The sequence below is a fragment of the Spermophilus citellus genome (assembly GCF_964194105.1).
Source record: "Spermophilus citellus genome assembly, chromosome: 17".
In the NCBI taxonomy this organism is placed as follows: Eukaryota; Metazoa; Chordata; class Mammalia; order Rodentia; family Sciuridae; genus Spermophilus; species Spermophilus citellus.
Window position 1 is genome coordinate 65,925,740 of NC_138199.1, and position 19,080 is coordinate 65,944,819.

At 33.1% G+C, this 19,080-nt stretch overlaps 1 protein-coding gene across 9 annotated transcripts in view; it reads left to right on the forward strand.

Moving 5' to 3' along the window:
- The window catches only part of CEP112 (centrosomal protein 112), a gene marked incomplete at both ends in the record, with an annotated part of 491,423 nt that overhangs the window by 148,000 nt on the left and 324,343 nt on the right, over positions 1 to 19,080 (forward strand). For all 9 annotated transcript variants that reach the window (XM_081273022.1, XM_081273019.1, XM_081273024.1 and 6 more), the window contains one exon: positions 5,237 to 5,316. In XM_081273022.1, the coding sequence (XP_081129148.1) occupies positions 5,237 to 5,316 (80 nt within the window). The remainder of the gene's footprint in view (positions 1 to 5,236; positions 5,317 to 19,080) is intronic.

Here is a 19,080-nt window from a genome sequence, read left to right on the forward strand (position 1 = left end):
GAAATGGTTTTAGTAGATTTAGAGGGAGTAAATTAAATCAAGGTGCTTGTGGTAAGAGACCATCTAGCATCAAGAGGTGGCAGCAGAAAATTTGACAGAGGATAAGATTGAATAGAGTGATAAAAAAGCACTTGTATAGGAACTCAAGAATGCTTGGCAATTCAGGGGCTATTTTCTGAAAGGGCTAAGAGTCCAAGGAAATTATTGTATTGTAGCACATTGTGAGTTTGGATCTTCTTAATGACCTGAAATTATTAAAAAAATGTGTGTGGACTATTTATTCTGAGAAAATAATAATAATTTTTCATGTTTATTGAGCTTTTTAAAAATTTTCCGAATATCACTCTAAGAACATTACATGGAGTAATTAATTAATTTACCACAAGTCTTTGATATACTTAGTGTTATTACCCCCATTGTCAGAGATAGTACCCAAGACAGAGAATTTTTTTAAACATTTTTTTTAGTTGTCAATGGATTTTTATTTATTTATATGTGGTGCTGAGGATTGAACCCAGGACCTCATGCATGGCAGGCAAGTGCTTTTTCACTGAGCCATGACTTCAGCCCAAGACAGAGAATATTAAGTTGTGGAAAAAGTAAGGTTACAAATCTATACAATTTGGTTTTAGATCCTCCACTCATACTGCATAATTTTGGATAGATTTTTCCAAGAAATGGTTAATATTTTGAATTTTTCCCTAAAGGGATAATTCTTAGTTATGCTTTCATGCAGAAAATTCTGTGCTCCCCCCACTCCCAACCAAAAAAAAAAAAAAAAAAAACTGAGCAGGAAATAGATGGAAACTACAGGTACATGGTACCTTGAGGTACAGACCCAATGTGTAGAATACTATTGTCTTTTCAGAAATTCTGGTTTCAATTCCCTGTTGGTTTTCCACAGATGGTATTTCAGTGCATCAGAGAGGATAGCTGTGGCATGAGGAGAAAATATCTCTGTAGAGCTAGATAACCTAGTCACAACCCTCCTGGGAATTGTCTTGGGCATTGAATTGTAGTGTAGCTCTGAGAGCTGAGTGAGGAACACTATTCAGGGGGTGATTGCAAGAGAAAAGTCAAAATGGGGTCTGTTGGAAAATATGGTAAAGGAATAAGAACTTAAATAGGGAAGATTCAGAGAAAAGAGTTCCTTCTAAAAATGTTTTAGTCCAAAAAAATATTAAGAACTCATCACAGAGTACAAGCAGATATGATGGCCATGCAAGAGAAACAGATATCATAAGGAACGAAAGAAATGACATGAAATTGGTGGGCACTGTCATAGAAAGGACTGGAAGTAAGACAGAAAGGCATAGTAGCAAATTTAAAATTCACATGGGCACTTCACTGGGTAGCACAGATTATAAAGAACTAAATCAGTGGTATGAAGGAAAAACAGTTATCTTTTGGATTATAAAGGAAAAGGGCAAAGAATCAAAAAATATGGGAAAGATGATAGATACTAAGTCAGGAAATAGAAAACTAGTATACAACAATTGAAGGAAAGTTCAGAAAAAAATAACACAAACATAAGTAAGACATGAGAAAACTTTTCAGAATGTCTCTGTATGTAAATTGACAAGATTCACCCTTTAGCAAATAAAAATCAATGAAAGATTGAAAAAATTTGAATTACAGTACAGAGAGAATGATCTCAGATGTCCAGACTGGGGAAGGGGAGACCAAAACTTATATGACTTTAGTCTCTTTAGTTGCAAACTTAAATATCATAAAATAACAGAGTAGCATCATTCTAAGGCTTTAGGCCAAAATAAGACCTAAGAATCTTACACGTGTGAAGGCAACAGAATGACATAATTGCATGTACAGAGCTTCAGAAGACATATCACTAGGATATTATTTTTGAGAAAATTATTGAATGAGCCATCAAGCTAAGCATAAGCGAAAACTCAAAAACAAAATGTACTGGAATGTATACTTGTTTTTGTGTGTGGTGATACTGGGGACGAAAGTGGAGAATATCATGTTAAGTGAAATAAACCAGATTCAGGAAGTTAAGGTCAAATGATGTTTTTTATCTTACGTAGGAGTTATAAGGAAAAAAAGAGATTTTTTTTAAAAGGGGTAATCTTATGAAAATAGAAGGGAAATTGATTGAATAGACAAAGGGAATCAAGGGGGAGGGAGATGGGAAAGAAAAGGGGAAGAATAAAGGAATATTCTTGACCAAATTGACCAAAATGTACTGCATTCGTGTATGAGTATATCACAATGTACTCTACTTTTATGTATAATTATGATGCTCTAAAGAAAAATATACATATACATGAATTAAAAAGGAGGAAGACCAGAAGAATACCGGAAGGGGAAGAGGGGTAGGGAGTAGGGAAAGGAAAAGGAAGCTCTAGGGAATTAATTGAAGTAAGTTATATTGTGTGCATCTATGAATATATCACAGCGAACCTCCCTGTTATGTATAAGTATAATGCATTAATAAAACATTAAAAATAAAAGTGTTATAGTGAGAAAAGAATTTAAAATGTATAATTTGATGAGGAAAGTAAAAAAAATGTATTAAGGAAAATGGAATAGTGGTGAATGCCAAAATTATCAAAAAGAGATGCATTTACATCTATATTTCATGATGTGAAATAACATAAATATCAGAAGAGAGTCTTGAAAGAGAAGGTACGTAAAATTTAAAAATTTAAAACATTCACCTGGATGAACAACCTCAGATTATAGAAAAGAAAATGACTAGTAGAGAGAAATAAACATGTGCTAAGCTATTTTATTTAGAAAATGCATAGAAGTTAATGTTATGAAATCTTTATTGCATTAGTGGGTGAAATTAAAAACTATCTGTCACTAAAAACAGTACAAGAAAAACGAAATTACAGGTCAGTGTTTCTGATGAACATAAATGCTAAAATCCTCAACAACATACTGGCACACTAAATTCAATAGCACCTTAAAAGTATCAGACAGTAGATCCAGTAGACCTTATCTCTAGGATGGAAGATTTGTTCAACATAGGCAAATCAATATATATGATAGATCACAGTAATAGAATGAAGGACTGAATTTCCTGATCATCTCAATAGATGCAGAAAAAGCATTTGACAAAATTCAACATTCTTTCATGATAAACAGTTTAAGTGTAGGAGGAATGTACTTCAACATAATAAAGCCATATGTAACAAATCAGAGCTAACATTGTATTCTACCTTCAATCAGCATAGTGCCGAAAGTCCAAGCCAGAGAATTTATGCAAGATTTTATTTCAAGAAAGGATTTTGGTGCTATAAAAATGTATGTTCCAAGAATCTTCAAATTAGGTCATTTCTGAGTTCCAATTTGGAGTTTTAATATTTGATTCTAGACCTTGAAAAGACTAGATTTGTGTTGAGACAAGTGCTCCTGTGACTTTACTAATGTTTGTTTTCTGGTTAAACATGCTTACTGTGTGCCAAGCACTGTAGTACATGGTAGGGATCCAAAGGAAGTAAGACAATAATTTAAGTCTTCAACCTGGTAAAATTTTGAACAACAGAATTCGTTTTTTTTCCCCATGTAAAAATAGAATAAATGTAGTGATGAAGATCTGCAAGGCAAGTTGATTTTTCTTTCCTTGAGAATAAAAATAGCCTTCATGAGATATTTTAAATTTACTTTTTAAGAGAGGGAGCAGAGGGGTGTCTGTCTCCTGATTCTCCTGATAATTCACACTTTCTACCACCCTGCATTTGTCTCTACTACTCAGTATTTTTCTTGCTTTAGCAATTACTATCAGAGCAGCCAGTAGAAGGTTTTTGATATTATCATGTAATGTTGCCTCCTCTATCCTTATTCCTTTTGGTTTTAAAGGAGATTGTTAATTTTATCAATTTATTTACCTTACTAAAATTCCAGCTGGAAAAAATTAAAGAGAATTATAAAAGGAACAGGAAAACCTAGCATAGTAGCACATGCCTGTAACCCCTGCTATGGGGAGGCTGAGGCAGGAGGATCACATGTTTGGGGCCAGCCTCGGCAACTTAGTGAGACCCTGTGTCAAAAATAAAAAGGACTGGGTATGTAGCTCAGTGGTAGAGTGCTGGCCTGACATGTGAAAACTCCAGAGGTCAATCCTGAGTTCCATAATAATGAAAATAATAAGGCAAAGGCCAAGTCATTCAGGGTTTGAGTTAAACAGGTCCCCATCCAAACTGACAGAAGTAACTATTTTTGGCCAGCATTGCTTCAGCATTTTGTACAGCTTATTGCATGTGTGTGCTCATTGCCATTGCTCTTGTCACTCCTCTCTCATCTCCCTGACCCCCAGTTATGTTTTGAGTCCCACCACGGCTGCAGATCTATAGCAGGTGTTCTCATCCCCTAACATAAGAGCTTTCTTACTATCATCAAGGCTCTGCATCCTTGGTGCTATGTGAGTGGAACTGAGGCTGCATTTTATTCCTGCCTTTCTGTTGAGCTGTGCTAGTGTTTCTTTTTCATATTTTAAGATCCCTGTAGTGTTCACATTAGGTACACTTATCTACATTGTCTGTGAAGAGCTTTTTGTGAATAGATATCTTCATTTAGCTCTTGTTATTGATGTTGCCATCCTACCTACTTAAAGGATGCTACATTCAGGAAAGAGGTAATGGGGGAGGGGGACATATTCTTCCAAACTCAGTAAGCAGGCATAGGAATCACACCCAGCAGGGGGGCAGAAGACTGCTCATCACAACCCTTATTCTTGAGGAGGATGGATGTATTACTTATTGTATTTTCTTGCATCTCATGATAGTGTTTTCTTTGGGCTAAAGTATAATTTAAAAAAAATAAAATGTGCCTTTTTGAGTTTCTTTTTTTTTTTAAGAGAGAGTGAGAGAGGAGAGAGAGAGAATTTTTAATATTTATTTTTTAGTTCTCGGCGGACACAACATCTTTGTTGGTATGTGGTGCTGAGGATCGAACCCGGGCCGCACGCATGCCAGGCGAGCGCACTACCGCTTGAGCCACATCCCCAGCCCTTTTTTGAGTTTCTTACATGTCAATTTTAAGAGAGTCTACATGTAGGTGGATTCAGGCAATCATTAGCTTTTAATAGAAAATTGATATTTGAAGTATAGTATAGAAATAATTCCATGGTAAATTATTATGGCTGACTAAATTTCTATCTGAAAGTGTCTAAATCTGATTTTATACTACAAGTGGATTTGAAATTACTGTTTCATCCTTTTGAGTATACTTGTCTTTTAGTAAATTTCACATATTCTTTTCATGACAGGTTCATGATTTGCAGAATGAACTTGATAAAGAAAAAGAAGAAGCTCAAAAGAAAATTCATAAATTTGAGGAAGCTTTGAAGTGAGTAAAAATCACAACAGATTTAATTTAAAAATATATACCTTCATATTCAACTGTAAGCCAAATTAAGTAATTAGAACCTGACAATCATATTTTATAAGAGCATTGCTATGAATAGTTTGCATTGGTTTTCCATCATGAATTTCTATTTTCAGAATTTTATTACTAGTCAGTATTTTTTTTAAAAAAAGAAAAATCAGTTCAGCTGTTTTTAAGTGATAGGAATGTAAGAAAATAGAACCTAGTGGTTTCAGATGTTTTCTCTTAAATGGAAACAGATTTTTTAAAAAATGAGATTAAAATCTTAAGACATTTAGAAATCCCTCTGTAGATTTTGTTGAGAAATTTGGGTAATGAGGTGTTCCAGTTGTCATATTTAAAAATATATTTCTGTACAGGCATTGTTTAGGAAAGGTTTTTGTCTTAAGATATAATATGTAAATGTTCATTGAAGATTTAGATTTTGTCTTCTCCATTATTTTCCTAACTATGACTAGATTTTATCTTGAAGTCTTTAGCTGAAAACACTGACTCATTTAGTAAATACTGAGTTTCTACCATGTGTCAGGAAATGTATGGTCCTTTCTCAGAAGACCACATAGTCTAGTTGGAAAGTTATTTAAGAAATTTGGCAATTACAATACACAACAATAAGAACTTTAATTGGATGAAAGTCAACATGGCATCTGACCCAATAAAGTGATTTAAGAGCACAAATTTCTTAAACTCAAGCTCAGTGCACCTGGTTAACTCCTAGAGAATTAGCTAATTCCATTTTTCTTGCTTTCTCAAACCTCCAAATAGAAATACCTTACAGAAAGTCAAAAAAGAACACTCATCATCAAATAAACTTTATATCAAATCCTCCCTGGGAAGACTGCAGAACCATTCCCTCTCAGATTGTTTGTTAGTAAAATATATTGGCTCAGTTGCTGAATAGAACATCTTAAAATAGTTTATGTATTGTGAAATCACAGGATACCAATTTTTTATCTACACCAAGATTTATTGTTTGCTCACATCAAGTGTGAATTAGATGAAATCAAAAGGGAATGATAATATGCATTAAACATGAACTCAAATAACTTTTATTATCTAACTGTAACTGAGTAATGACAGAACTAATACTCTTAACTCTCAAGGTCTTTATCAGAATACTGTATCTTGGAGTTAAAGGAAACTGTTTTAGAATTTGAAGTAAAATTGTTCAGTAGGTTTCTTTCTGCTATCCCCTAAGCGGGTGGTATCTTCATTTTCACTGTGTCTGCATGATTGCAACAGTACAGCATCCAGTACAGCAGGAGTAATCAGGACTAAAGCACCAGAGGGGCCTGGGGATATAGCTCAGTTGGTAGAGTGCTTGTCTCACAAGCACAAGGCCCTGGGTTCAATCCCCAGCACCAAAAAACATAAACAAACAAAAAAACCTTTTTTTTTTTCTTTTAATTTCTGAGCTCTCTGTCAGATAGACTTCTCCATAGAGTACTTTTCTTCTTTCCTAATGACTTTCAAGTCACAAGTCCTTTGATTATCTCAAAGAATTAATAGTAGAATTATGTGACCATGTGGAGTTATTCTTATGAATTAAGATGTTAAGCAATGTGATTAAGATATTACTAGAAAAGTTGGGTAACTTTTTTTCTGACTTATGTCAAAGACTGAAAAAGGTTAGGTATTGTTCTCTGAGAATATGATGTAGTTGATACACTCTCTCCAAGTAATTGAAACTGTCAGCTCAGTCTTTGGTTTAGGTCTCAGGTAATATTTCAGAACTTATCATTATTCAAGAGAGACACTGGATTGTAGTCAGCATTTTTCATTTAAAATGCTAACTCCTGAAAGTTAACCTGCCAGTTGTTGTTCCTAAGAAATGAAACTAGTTTAAAGTTGCTTCTCTTTTTAATTTTTTCTTCTGCAAACATTCTAATAATTTTTGTATCCTATTTCATTTTTACTGTAGAAAATAATTTAAAAACCTTCTAGTAATTAAAAGTTATCTACAACTTTAAATATAAATGGAATGAATTATATGTGTTCATTTTTTGAACATAAGTACCTAAAGTATATGGGAATCAGTATACTCTAATCCATGGAAAATGACTACATATAACAAAAGAATTTAATATAACTCTTTAAAGGACTACCACTTCAAAATTATTGTTTCTTTTTTGGAGGAGTTAAAAAAAATCTGTCAATATGGGCTGGGGTTGTGGCTCAGTGGCAGAGTGCTTGTCTGGCCTTTGTGAAGCACTGGGTTTGATCTTAAGCACCACATAAAAATAAATAAACAAAATTAAGACATTGTGTCCATCTATAACTAAAAAGTAAAAAAGATATTTAACAATCAATTAATATGCACAAGGCTGTAGGTATGGTCCACAATATATAGTATATGTTTAACTTATTCCTTTTTAAAGGTATTCCTGTATTTACTAAATTTGATTTTTAAGCATCATTTGAGATATTGTATAAATTATTTAGTTATTTATTCATTTATTCTTTTTAGCTATACATGACAGTAGAATGTATTTTGACGTACATACATAGAGTATAACTTCTATTTTTGTGGTTGTACATGATATGGAGTTACACTGGTCTTGTATTTGTATGTGAATGAAGGAATGTTATGTCTGATTCATTCTACTGTCTTTCCCATTCCCATTTCCCTTTCTGTCCTCCCATTGCCGCAACTTTTCCTTGTCCAATATGAGGAACCTCCACTCCTCCCTCCACCCTGCCTTTTGTGAGTCAACATCTGCATGTCAGAGAGAACATTTGGCTTTTGGATTTGGCGGGCTGGATTATTTCACTTATTAAGATAATCTCCAGTTCTATTCATTTACCACCAAATACCATAATTTTATTTTTCTTATGACTGAGTAATATTCCATTGTATATATGTACCACATTTTCTTTATCCATTCATCTGTTGAAGGGCACCTGGATTGGTTCCATTGTTTAGCTATTGTAAATTGAGCTGCTATAAACATTGATATGGCTGTATCATTGTAGTATGCTGATTTTAAGCCTTTTGAGTATATGCCAAGGAATGGGTTAGCTGGGTGAAATTGTGCTTTTATCCCCAGTTTTCTGAAGAATCTATTACTGCTTTTCAGAGTCGCACCAATTTGCAGTCCCACCAGCAATGTGTGACTGCCTTTCCCCCTGCATTCTTGCCAACATTTATTGTTTTTTTTTATTTTATATTTTTTTATTAAAAAGAATGTATTATTTTTAGTCTTTAAGTCAAATCTCTTTTATCTTATTACATCAATGATATTTCCTATTTTTCCTTTAGAGAGTAAAATAGGCTTTGATACATATCAAGACCTGGAAGATCATATAGAACTTTAACCATATGAGTCAGAGTTTCGTTCATTTCCTTAGAGGTAGAGAGCAGCTGATTGCTCTCCTCCATGTAATTACATTTTCTTCCAACCCACAAAGTGATGTCACCCAAAACCATCTGAAGCAAAAACATGCCAAGGTTTTACAGTGAACTGAGCACTAATTATTGTTCCATACAGTCAAGAGATTCAAAAGACAGTGGCCTAAAACTTTATTAATTAAATGTGCAAATATTTCTTGAGCACTTTCTATGTTCCGGGAATTGCCTTCTGCATTTGGTAAATTCGAGTTGAAGAAAAAGATTTAAATAAAGAACCCATGCCACTTAGAGCTTACACTCTAGTGAGAGATAATAAACAATAAACCCTGCTAAGTAAATTACAAAATGCACTTTTAAAAGAGCAGGAAAATGAAGATCAGAACTTCTGGGAAAGGGATTGCAATTCAAATAGATTGAACTTGTCGATGTGTTCTAGGGATCACCTCTGAATCAATAATCAGTTTGGTTACACACAGAAACCAACTCTAAACAGAAAATGAATGAATTGGATATTAGGTAACATAACACAAAATTGCCAGTAATACTGAAAAAAGGTCAAGACTTAAGGAGACTTGGAGGCCCTGGGAATAATCAACACTTTCATCACTTACCACCATGGTTATGAATGATCTCCTACCACTTTGTACCATTCTGCACTAACCCAACCAAGATTGGAAGTTCCAGGAGAATTTGGTTAATCAATTCAGAGTCACATGCCTACTGAGAGGGTAGTTAACCTCCAAAAAATGAAATTTCAAGAGGGATATAATTTATTGAAGGGAAATTAGTATGTCTATGCCAAAGTAATGGAAATGGTGATAGACAAACCAACTTAATTTGTTCTCAGTACAAGTGCCAGCTCCAGAATGTCCACACAGAGGACATTAGAGGTAGCTATCTGACTGCAGAGAGTAATAAGGTATTTTTCTTAATGCTGTGTTTTGATAATAATCACACCATTTGATTTAAATTGTGTCTTTATTTGTGTAGTTTTGAAAGGTTGCTGAAGATTATTCAAACCACACCAAGGTCTGTTCAGGACCTTGGCCCATTTATTGATTGGGATATTGGGTTTTTTAGAGCTTAGCTTTTTGAGTTCTTTATATACCCTAGAGATTAGTGCTCTATCTGATGTGTGAGGGATAAAGTTTTGCTCCCAAGATGTAGGCTCTCTATTCACCTCACAGATTGTTTCTTTTGGTGAGAAGAAACTATTTAGTTTCAGTCCATCCCATTTATTGGTTCTTGATTTTAATTCTTGAACCATCAGAGTCTTATTAAGGAAGTTGGGGCCTAATCCCACATGATGGAGATTAGGGCCTACTTTTTCTTCTATTAGACACAGGGTCTCTGGTTTTATTCCTAAGTTCTTGATCCACTTTGAGTTGAGTTTTGTGCATGGTGAGAGATTAGGGTTTAATTTCATTCTGTTGCATATGGATTTCCAATTTTCCCAGCATCATTTGTTGAAGAGGCTATCTTTTCTCCAGTGCATGTTTTTGACACCTTTGTCTAATATAAGATAATTGTAATTTAATTTTGTGGGTTAGTTTCTGTGTCCTCTGTTCTGTACCATTGGTCTGCCAGTATGTTTTGGTGCCAATACCATGCTGTTTTTGTTACTATAGCTCTATAGTATAGTTTAAGGTCTGATATATGATGCCACCTGCTTCACTCTTCTTGCTAAGGATTGCTTTAAGTATTCTGGGTCTCTTGTTTTTTTACTTGCTTGTGGAATTTCCAGTACAATTAGCCTGGAAGGATGCTCATCTGAACTAATTTCACTACATCCTTTAGGGCCTGAGCATCTGCACCATTTGATGTTTTTTGTTTTTTTTTTCTTGGTAATTGTGATTCTGACTGGAGTGAGATGAAATCTAAGTGTAGTTTCAATTTACATTTCTCTAATTGCTACAGATGTTGAACATTTTTAAATATATTTGTTGATATATTTCTAATGTGAAGTGTCTGTTCAGCTTCTTTGCCCATTTATTGATTGGATTATTTGTTTTGTTGGCATAAAGTTTTTTGTGTTCTTTATATACTCTAGAGATTAATCCTCTATCTGAGGTGCAGGTGACAAAGATTTTCTCCCATTCTGTAGGCTCTCTCTTTACAATTTTGTTTCCTTTGCTGTAAAGAAGCATTTTAGTTTGATACCATCCCATTTAGTGATTCTTGTGCCCCACGAGTCTTGTTGAGGAAGTTGGTTCCTAAGCTGACATGATGGAAACTTATGCCTACTTTTTCCTCTTCTAGATGCAGAGTTTCTGGTATCATGACTAGGTCTTTGATCTACTTTGAGTTGAGTTTTGTTCAGAGTGAAGGATAGCAATTAAGTTTCATTCTATTACATATGGATTTCCAGTTTTCCTAGCACCATTTGTTGAAGAGGTTATCTTTCCTCCAATGTATGTTTTTGGTGCCTTTGTCTAGGATGAGATAACTGTGTTTATGTGGGTTTGTCTCTGTGTCTTCTGTTGTGTTCCATTGGTCTTAATGTCTGTTTTGGCCAATTAATGTCTGTTTTTGTTTCTATAGCTCTGTTGTATAATTTAAGGTCTAATATTGTGATGCTTCATGCTTAACTTTTCTCACTGAGGATTGCTTTGACTACTGTGGGCCTCTTATTTTTCCAAATGAATTTCATGAATGCCTTTTCTATTTCTATGAAGAATGGAATGGAACCTTAATAGGAATTGCATTAAATCAGTATAAGGCTTTTAGTAGTTTGGCCATTTTGACAATATTATTTCTGCCTACCCATGCCTAAGAACATGGGAAGTCTTTCTATCTTCTAAAGTCTTCTTCAGTTTCTTTCTTTAGATTTCTGTAGTTTTCATTGTAGAGGTGTTTCACCTCTTTTTGTTAAATTGATTCCAGGTGTTTTATTTTTTTTTTTGAGGCTATTGTTAATGGAATAGTTTTTAAAATTTCTCTTTCAGTTGATTTATCACTGATGTATAGGAACGCAATTGATTTACCTTAATTTTATATCCTTCTACTTTGCTGAATTCATTTATTAGTTCTAGAAGTTTTCTAGTAGAAATTTTAAGATCTTCTAAATATAGAATCATGTCATTGGCAAATAGGAATAGTTGGAGTTCTTTTCCTATTTGTATCCCTTTATAAATTGTCTGTTTTAAAGTATTCAAAGAAGCTTTCAAAAACATCTGTTTGATAACTTTTTCAAATTCTTCCTTTGCACTAAAATACAAAGATGACTTGTCAGCAATTTATGCTGATCTATTTTAATTTTTTGCATTGTCAGAAAGTAAACATTACAAATATATTTTACCCTAAAACTAGCATAGAAAAGTTTTCTTTTTTTCATGTAGTATTGAAAATAAGTAGTAGTAATTTCATTACTACACAGTGGTCCTTAGATGATACAGTTACAAATAACCCGGTTGGAACCAAAAATATTTTGTTTTCATTGTATTTGTACTCATTTGCTCTCTCCCCCACCACAATCTCTCTCTTGTGTAAATGTATACACTATAAATAAAAATTATACTGCATTTTTGAAAACAGATAAAACAAATTCAAATCTGGGCCATAACCTCTGGCCAGATGCCTCTTGATACTGTTAGTACACACTAATCATGCAGTTTTATTAAATGAGACAACTGTGCTATGAATTCTGGATATTCCAATAGTTTACTTTTTAATCTTTATATTAAATTTTCTCACAGTTACTTTATAATCCTTAAACATATGTTAAGCTAATTTTCACAAATATAAAAATATATAATTTTTTTTTTATCTTTTTACTTATCAGTGTATCTTGAAGCCAGTTTCATATGAAGACAAAGAATTCCTTATTTTATGCTTTTTGTATTTGTTGTAGCATGATTTATTTAATGAGCTTCCTTCGGAAAACACCTGGTAAAAATTCTTCCATTTTCCTTCTACTACATAAATGGTCTGATTTTTACATTTAAATCTGTGATTCATTTGCGATATATCTAGTGAAGGTTCTAAGGTATGGATCCAGTTAGGTTTTGGCTTTTTTAAAATGATTAGACAGTTACCTCAACCATTATTGCAGTTACCTTTACAGTTATTATAGTTACTTTACAGTTATTACAGTTACCTTTATTTAATAATCTTAACCTTTCCCTCACTGTAGTATCACTATAATACCTTTATTATTACAGTTATTTCGTAATTTTTGCTTTTCATATACTGTTCTCCGTATATAGAGGTCTCCATATACATCTACCAGTGATATATTCTTTAATGACTGCAGTTGAAAAATAGTATTTACAGACTAGTAGGAAATCTTATCCAGCCACAGTAAACACTGTTCTTTTTTAGAATTTTCCTTTTGTTTCATTTGTATTTGAGCTTTGTAATTACCTTATTTTGTAAAAAAAAAAAAATTAGTAACTAATGTTTCTGAACATTCATAGTTCAACAGAGGAAGTGTTTATACCTTATAATGTTGAATCCTTTTATCTAAGAACATTATATTCCTTTCCATTTGTTTGGATCTTCTTTTGTGCCATGTTACAGCTATATCCTTTCTTTGAAGCAAATTTATGTTACTTAATATCTCAAGTTGATTCTTTCCCATTATATTAAATGTGTGTAAGTATTTTGACTAATTGTATATGTAACTTGAAGATTTAAAAAGTTACATTCTAGGTTTAAAGTTTTAAGCAAAATTTAAGATGAAAATTTAAAAATTTCTATACTTGTGGACATACCATGTACTTTTACATGAAGAATGTAAACTCTTGAGTACACTGTTTGTGTATACTTCTGTCATTATTCAATGTCTGTGTTGTATTTGATTTTATCAAATTAATTTATTAATTATTCCCACCAAATATCTTGCTCTAGGAACTTGGTTGGTACTGAGTATAAAGAGCTGCATAAGCCATGACGTCACTGTGATAGTCACTGTACGCACCTGTCAAGTTTTGTATAGCACAACTTTTGAGGGCACTTGACAGTGTCTAAACTGGGATGTTCTTTCCCTCCCAAGAATGCTGGGTGGGAGTGCCACGTGTTTGGCTTTCCATATGCTTCCTAATTTCCCCCATGTTCAATTATCCCAGAACTATACTCATTGTGTGGCATGAAAACAGTTGCTATGAGAAACTGAGAGGTGTGTTACAGATGGAGGGTAAACCACACCTGTGGTCAACTTAGTAAGGATGTAATTGAGCAAGAGACAAAGTGTACCGTAAAGTTTTTGGAATTGCCAACTTCTGTTCCTTGAAATCTTAACTGTTGCTCCAGATTGTGATTCTTGTTTCTCTCAAATCATGGCTTTTAGGACACTCGGTTCATCTTAAATCTTATTAATGACCCTTCAATAAGCCCTTTTCACCATGACCTGCACATGTCTTCTGTTCATCATGTATCTGACATAGCCTATAATACCTCTTTCCTAGGTTTTGTATATTATGAACATAACCTTATTTGAGGGTGCTATTCATGTACTCCTATAGGGTATTTTCTTTCTTTTTCTTATTGGTGCATTATAGTCCCATAGTTTTTATAATTTTCTCATTGACATGCAAGATAGATACCAAAAACCCAACAAAGTGAACACATTTTGTAACCAGCTGCTAAATTGGGAAACTGAATATTACCACCATTATGAAAGATTCCCTACAGCCCCCTAACCAGTACCTGCCCCACAAAAACTAACTAGATTTCTGTTTTTATATGTTTGAGCTACATATAAGGACTTGCACAGAATGTACTTTTTTGTGCCTGGCTTCGTCTCCTCAGCATTTAAGTTTGTGAGATTAATGTGTATTATTTCATATCATTGTAGTTTATTTACTTAATGTAACTATTCATCTGGGAATGTTTGTAATTTGGGGATATTATTAATAATACTGCTGTGAACATTTTTATATGGTTTCCTTTGATAAATACATATTTGTATTACTGTAGAATGTATAACTCTATCAAGTTTTTATGTTGGTGTCAAGTAAGGCACATATGTGGGGAGAATAATCCTATGTGAATTCCTGTAGCCAGCAGAACTTGACTTATTCAATGGCATTCAGATAACCAGAGTAAGTGTGTGTGTGTCTGTTTATGAAATGAGTGTGTGTATGCTTATGTATATCTACACATTCATACATATTTATATTCAGTTTTTTAAAACATGTAATTATACTTTATATATATATATATATATATATATATATATATATATAATTGTTTATAAAAGTACAATTTAGTTTGCACATAGAATTATTGTAAAACAAACTCTCAATACTTTCTGAAGTAATTTAGAATGTTCTTCAGTGGTATTTTTATTTGAAGCCAACTCTGAATATTGGTGCTGTTCAGCAAATGTTTACCATCTGATTATTGAAAGCCATTCTATAAATTATTTATTCATGGAGAGATTAGCAGCACCCCTTCTTTGCCTGCCATTATCTTTAGTTTTGTTTAAAATGAGGAAATTTGTGAAAAGGTTTTGAGGTGTTGTTTTTCCCAGCAAACTGACATATAGCTTTTTAAAAACATATCTTCTTGCTTAATATGTATAGTATTTATAATCTTCTATTACAGTGGAAAAACAGATTATTTACCCCTAGAGTTATATTTTTAAATGAGTTATATTTTTAAACAGGATTGGAGGACCTCTCCTACAAGGCACTTTTAAATCTCCTTTATTTATCTTTGGTTGCTCATTTGTTGTTATAAGCCAACATTTATAATATTAGTAGGAACAGGAATTAATCTTCAAATAGGTACACCTTAAAGATATTAAAGCTGCAAAGTTATAACGACAGTGTTTTTATACATTTATTTACAAGGCATTAATCTTAATAGAAGACTTAAATAGAATACTGAACAATTTTGTGCTTATTCAAGAAGGGAAGGGACTTTATTTTGATAAGGTTTTTCCTTTTAATGGAGCATTGCCCACTGCAAAATTTAGATGAAGTTGCATTAACAGCAGACAACCTTCCAGTATACCCAGGAGCTTGAATTTTGAGTTTGGGTTGAAAGGGCTTGCTGGGTTAAATCAATCTTGTATAAGAATTTTAAAGTATAGCTGAATAGTATAATGCTAAATTTAGTTTTAGATATTGCCAGTGAGAACTGTGGCTTGTTCATTTTGTCTGTAAGGTTAGTGAAGAATATCTTCATGAATGAATAGTGATATTTACTTTAAAATGGAAAAAAAAGAATTAAGGAGCTATGAAGAAAGAAGCTGAAAGGAAAGCCTGCAAACTCAAGAACTAAACAATTTCTAGGACTAGCAAGTGAACAAAAACATCTTTATAAGGTCACCTTAATTAGAAATTTTATTGTTTAGAAAAGGAATTGTGTACTTTTCATAAGTCAGAAGATTAATTGTAAATACAGTTCTATCGCAGTGCAATGAAAGGTTTTTAAATGGTTAACAAAACTTACATTCTGGGATAAATCATAATTGATCACAATGCATTATTTTTAACATTGTTCAAAGTTTATTCAGAATTTTTACTCCTATGATTTTATGTCAGATTGGCTTACTTTGAGTTAATTTTATTCTTACTGAAACACTTTCTTCCCTGTGATTTTATAACACCAGAAGCATTTGATGATTTTTCTACTGAATTAACTGCTCTATATCAGTCTCTCTTGCTGCGTCCTTTGCTACTGGGATTCTGTATTTTAAGAGTTCCCCAGTTCCATCCTTGAACAACCTTTCTTCTCCATTTGCATCCTCTCCTTTAGTGATCTCACTAAGGCCTCTAGTGCCAGTAAGTACCACATACTGAGTGAATTGCAGGTCTTTGTCTTTGGCCCAGATCTCTCTGTAGCTTTACTGAGCCCTTTATTCAGTATCTTTATTTTACTGAGTTAATTTCTTATTGTTGAGCTTTGAGAGCTTTTAAAATATATTATGAATGCAAGTCCTTTATTAAATATGTTATGGGAAAATATTTTTCAGAATCTGTGACTTGTCTTTTAATTCTTTTAATAGTGTCATTCAAAAGCACGGTCTTAATTTTGATATAACCCAATTATTTACTTGTTTCTCTTAAAGAACATGATTTTGGATATCATATCTGAGAAATATTTTGTGATCTGTCCTTGAATCACAAAAATTGCCTCCTATGTTTTGTTCTGGATGTTATATAGTTTAGGTTTCATATGTAGGTCTAATATCTATGGTATCTTTTGTGTAGTGCATGGTGCCATCCTAATTTTTACTAGAGGGTAATTTTTTCTGTTGAAAAGTTAAAGCCCTTTCTCTTTGTCCTTACAATTGAAAATTATCATCATGATACTCAGGTTCATTCTAGGATTCAATAAGAAACTAAAAAATTTTAACTTTCCAGTAAAAATTATACATCTTAGTTGTTTATTTCAAATGTTTATTTTCTCCTTTTTGTTAGTAATATTTTCAGCTCTCTTTTGTCATTTCTTCTCATTTCTAGTTTGCTTTCTCATGTTTAATTGTTTGTCCTGAGTATATTTTTAAACTAGTTTTATGACATCATTAATTTGTATTTGTGCACATTGCTAATTTCATTATAATGGGTTTTTATTCAGCTCTGTATTTTTGCTTTTATAATCCCTTTTTTATCTTAGCACCTTCACCCTCACCCCCGCCCCACCCCCCACCCTCGCCCCTGCTCTTTTAAACTAATTCTTTTTTTTAGTCTAATTCCCCAGTCTTTACCCCCATTTCATTTCTTTTGTTCAGGTGCCTCACACTTTTCTTGCTATTTTATTTTATTTTTTGGACTTTATATTAGATTAATTGGATGCTAGGTTTTTCTTCAGTGTCTCTAGAATGTTCTCTTTCCCTGGTTCTAGAGTATCTCTCAAACTCCATATGATATGTTTCTTCCTTATCAATCAATCTAGAATGAGGTAGATTTTATCTGGTCTTGTTTTATTTATTTAGCAAATTCTTGGAGAGCTCCTACTGTGTGTGTTCTTTTCTAGGGACATTAATGCCCTATGTATTTTGGGTATGGAATATCCTGTCTCTGCCCCAGATTGACTTGAAAAAGGGTCATATTCTCTTAAAGATCCACAACTATTAAAATACATTGGTCAGTTGCCAGTGAAATTCCAAATTTCCAGAAAAATACCACCTATTGAAATTGTTTTACTGATGTTATATTTTATGTCCTTGATTTTCTGGATGAATGTAAATTTTATAGTTCTCATTATATTTTGAGTTGAGATTTCTTCCTATTTTTGTACCTATCTTTATTTCTTTAGCTGTGGAGATTGCAGCTCCCTGTATCCAGTACACCAATATCATTCATCCTTTACTTCAATCCAGGTGTTTTCTGGGAATTGCTGGTTTTAAGTGGATGTATATAAAACTCCAATAGATGTTACTCAGAAATAGGGTATCATCATGGAAGAATCCAGCTACAAATATTTCAGTAGTCTTGGACACAGAATCTTTCACTTGAGATAGAAGGTGTTTTTCTATCTCTTATTTTAATTCCTGAAACTAATTTACATTTGCTTTCAGGTAGATCCCTATAGATACTTTTAATCAATCTATTCCATTTACTTTACTTTGTATTTACTAGAGAATCTCTCCAGGCTCGTCCATCGGCTTGTCTGTTCATCTTCATTCTTATTGTTACTGTGATGTTTTATTTTCTTTTGTTCCCCCTCTCCTTCTAGGTATTTTAGTGAACACATGGGGGAGACTATTTGTGAGATGTTAGCCAGATGTCATTTCTGTATTTGAAGACTAGAACTTTTCTTACCCTGACTTTTTTGGATAGAATTCTTTTTGAAATGTGATATATTTTTTCCCATCCTTTTATAATTGCATAATGAACAAATTTATGATAAGTCTGCATCATCACTTTTGGAAACAATTATTGTGATTTGCTGTAGATTCAATTATAGATTAGTTTGAGGGACTAAAATCTAAATACACACTGACCTTTCCATGACTTTGAAACTTGATTTCTTTAAAAAAATAAAAAAGTCCTTGATCTCAGCTTGCTTTGTGGTCTTTTGCTTCTTTTTCAAGAGGATAGAGTGAGGCATGTGGAGCTGTATGACCTCCTGAGCAGTATAACACGGTTAGCTCTCTGCAAAATTAATAAGTGAATCAAAGGCTGACTCACCAGCTCCCAAATGGTTTTTTCTTTTACTCCAGGAAAATCATCATATTCTCTGTTGCCATGACTGTTCTTTGATTTTTCACACCATTGAATATATGCTTTATTAATATAATAGACCGCAGACAACTCCTTCTGAGCTTTTATTTCTTTTTAAAAATTATTGTTGGCACTGTTTGTTCATGGAGTGTATGGTAAGTCTTTGTCATCGTTTTTCAACCAACAATTGGTCGTTCTCCTCCTCTCCAGTCATCTATCACTGATTATATATGATGTTGGTGCTATTTCTATTCTTGAATA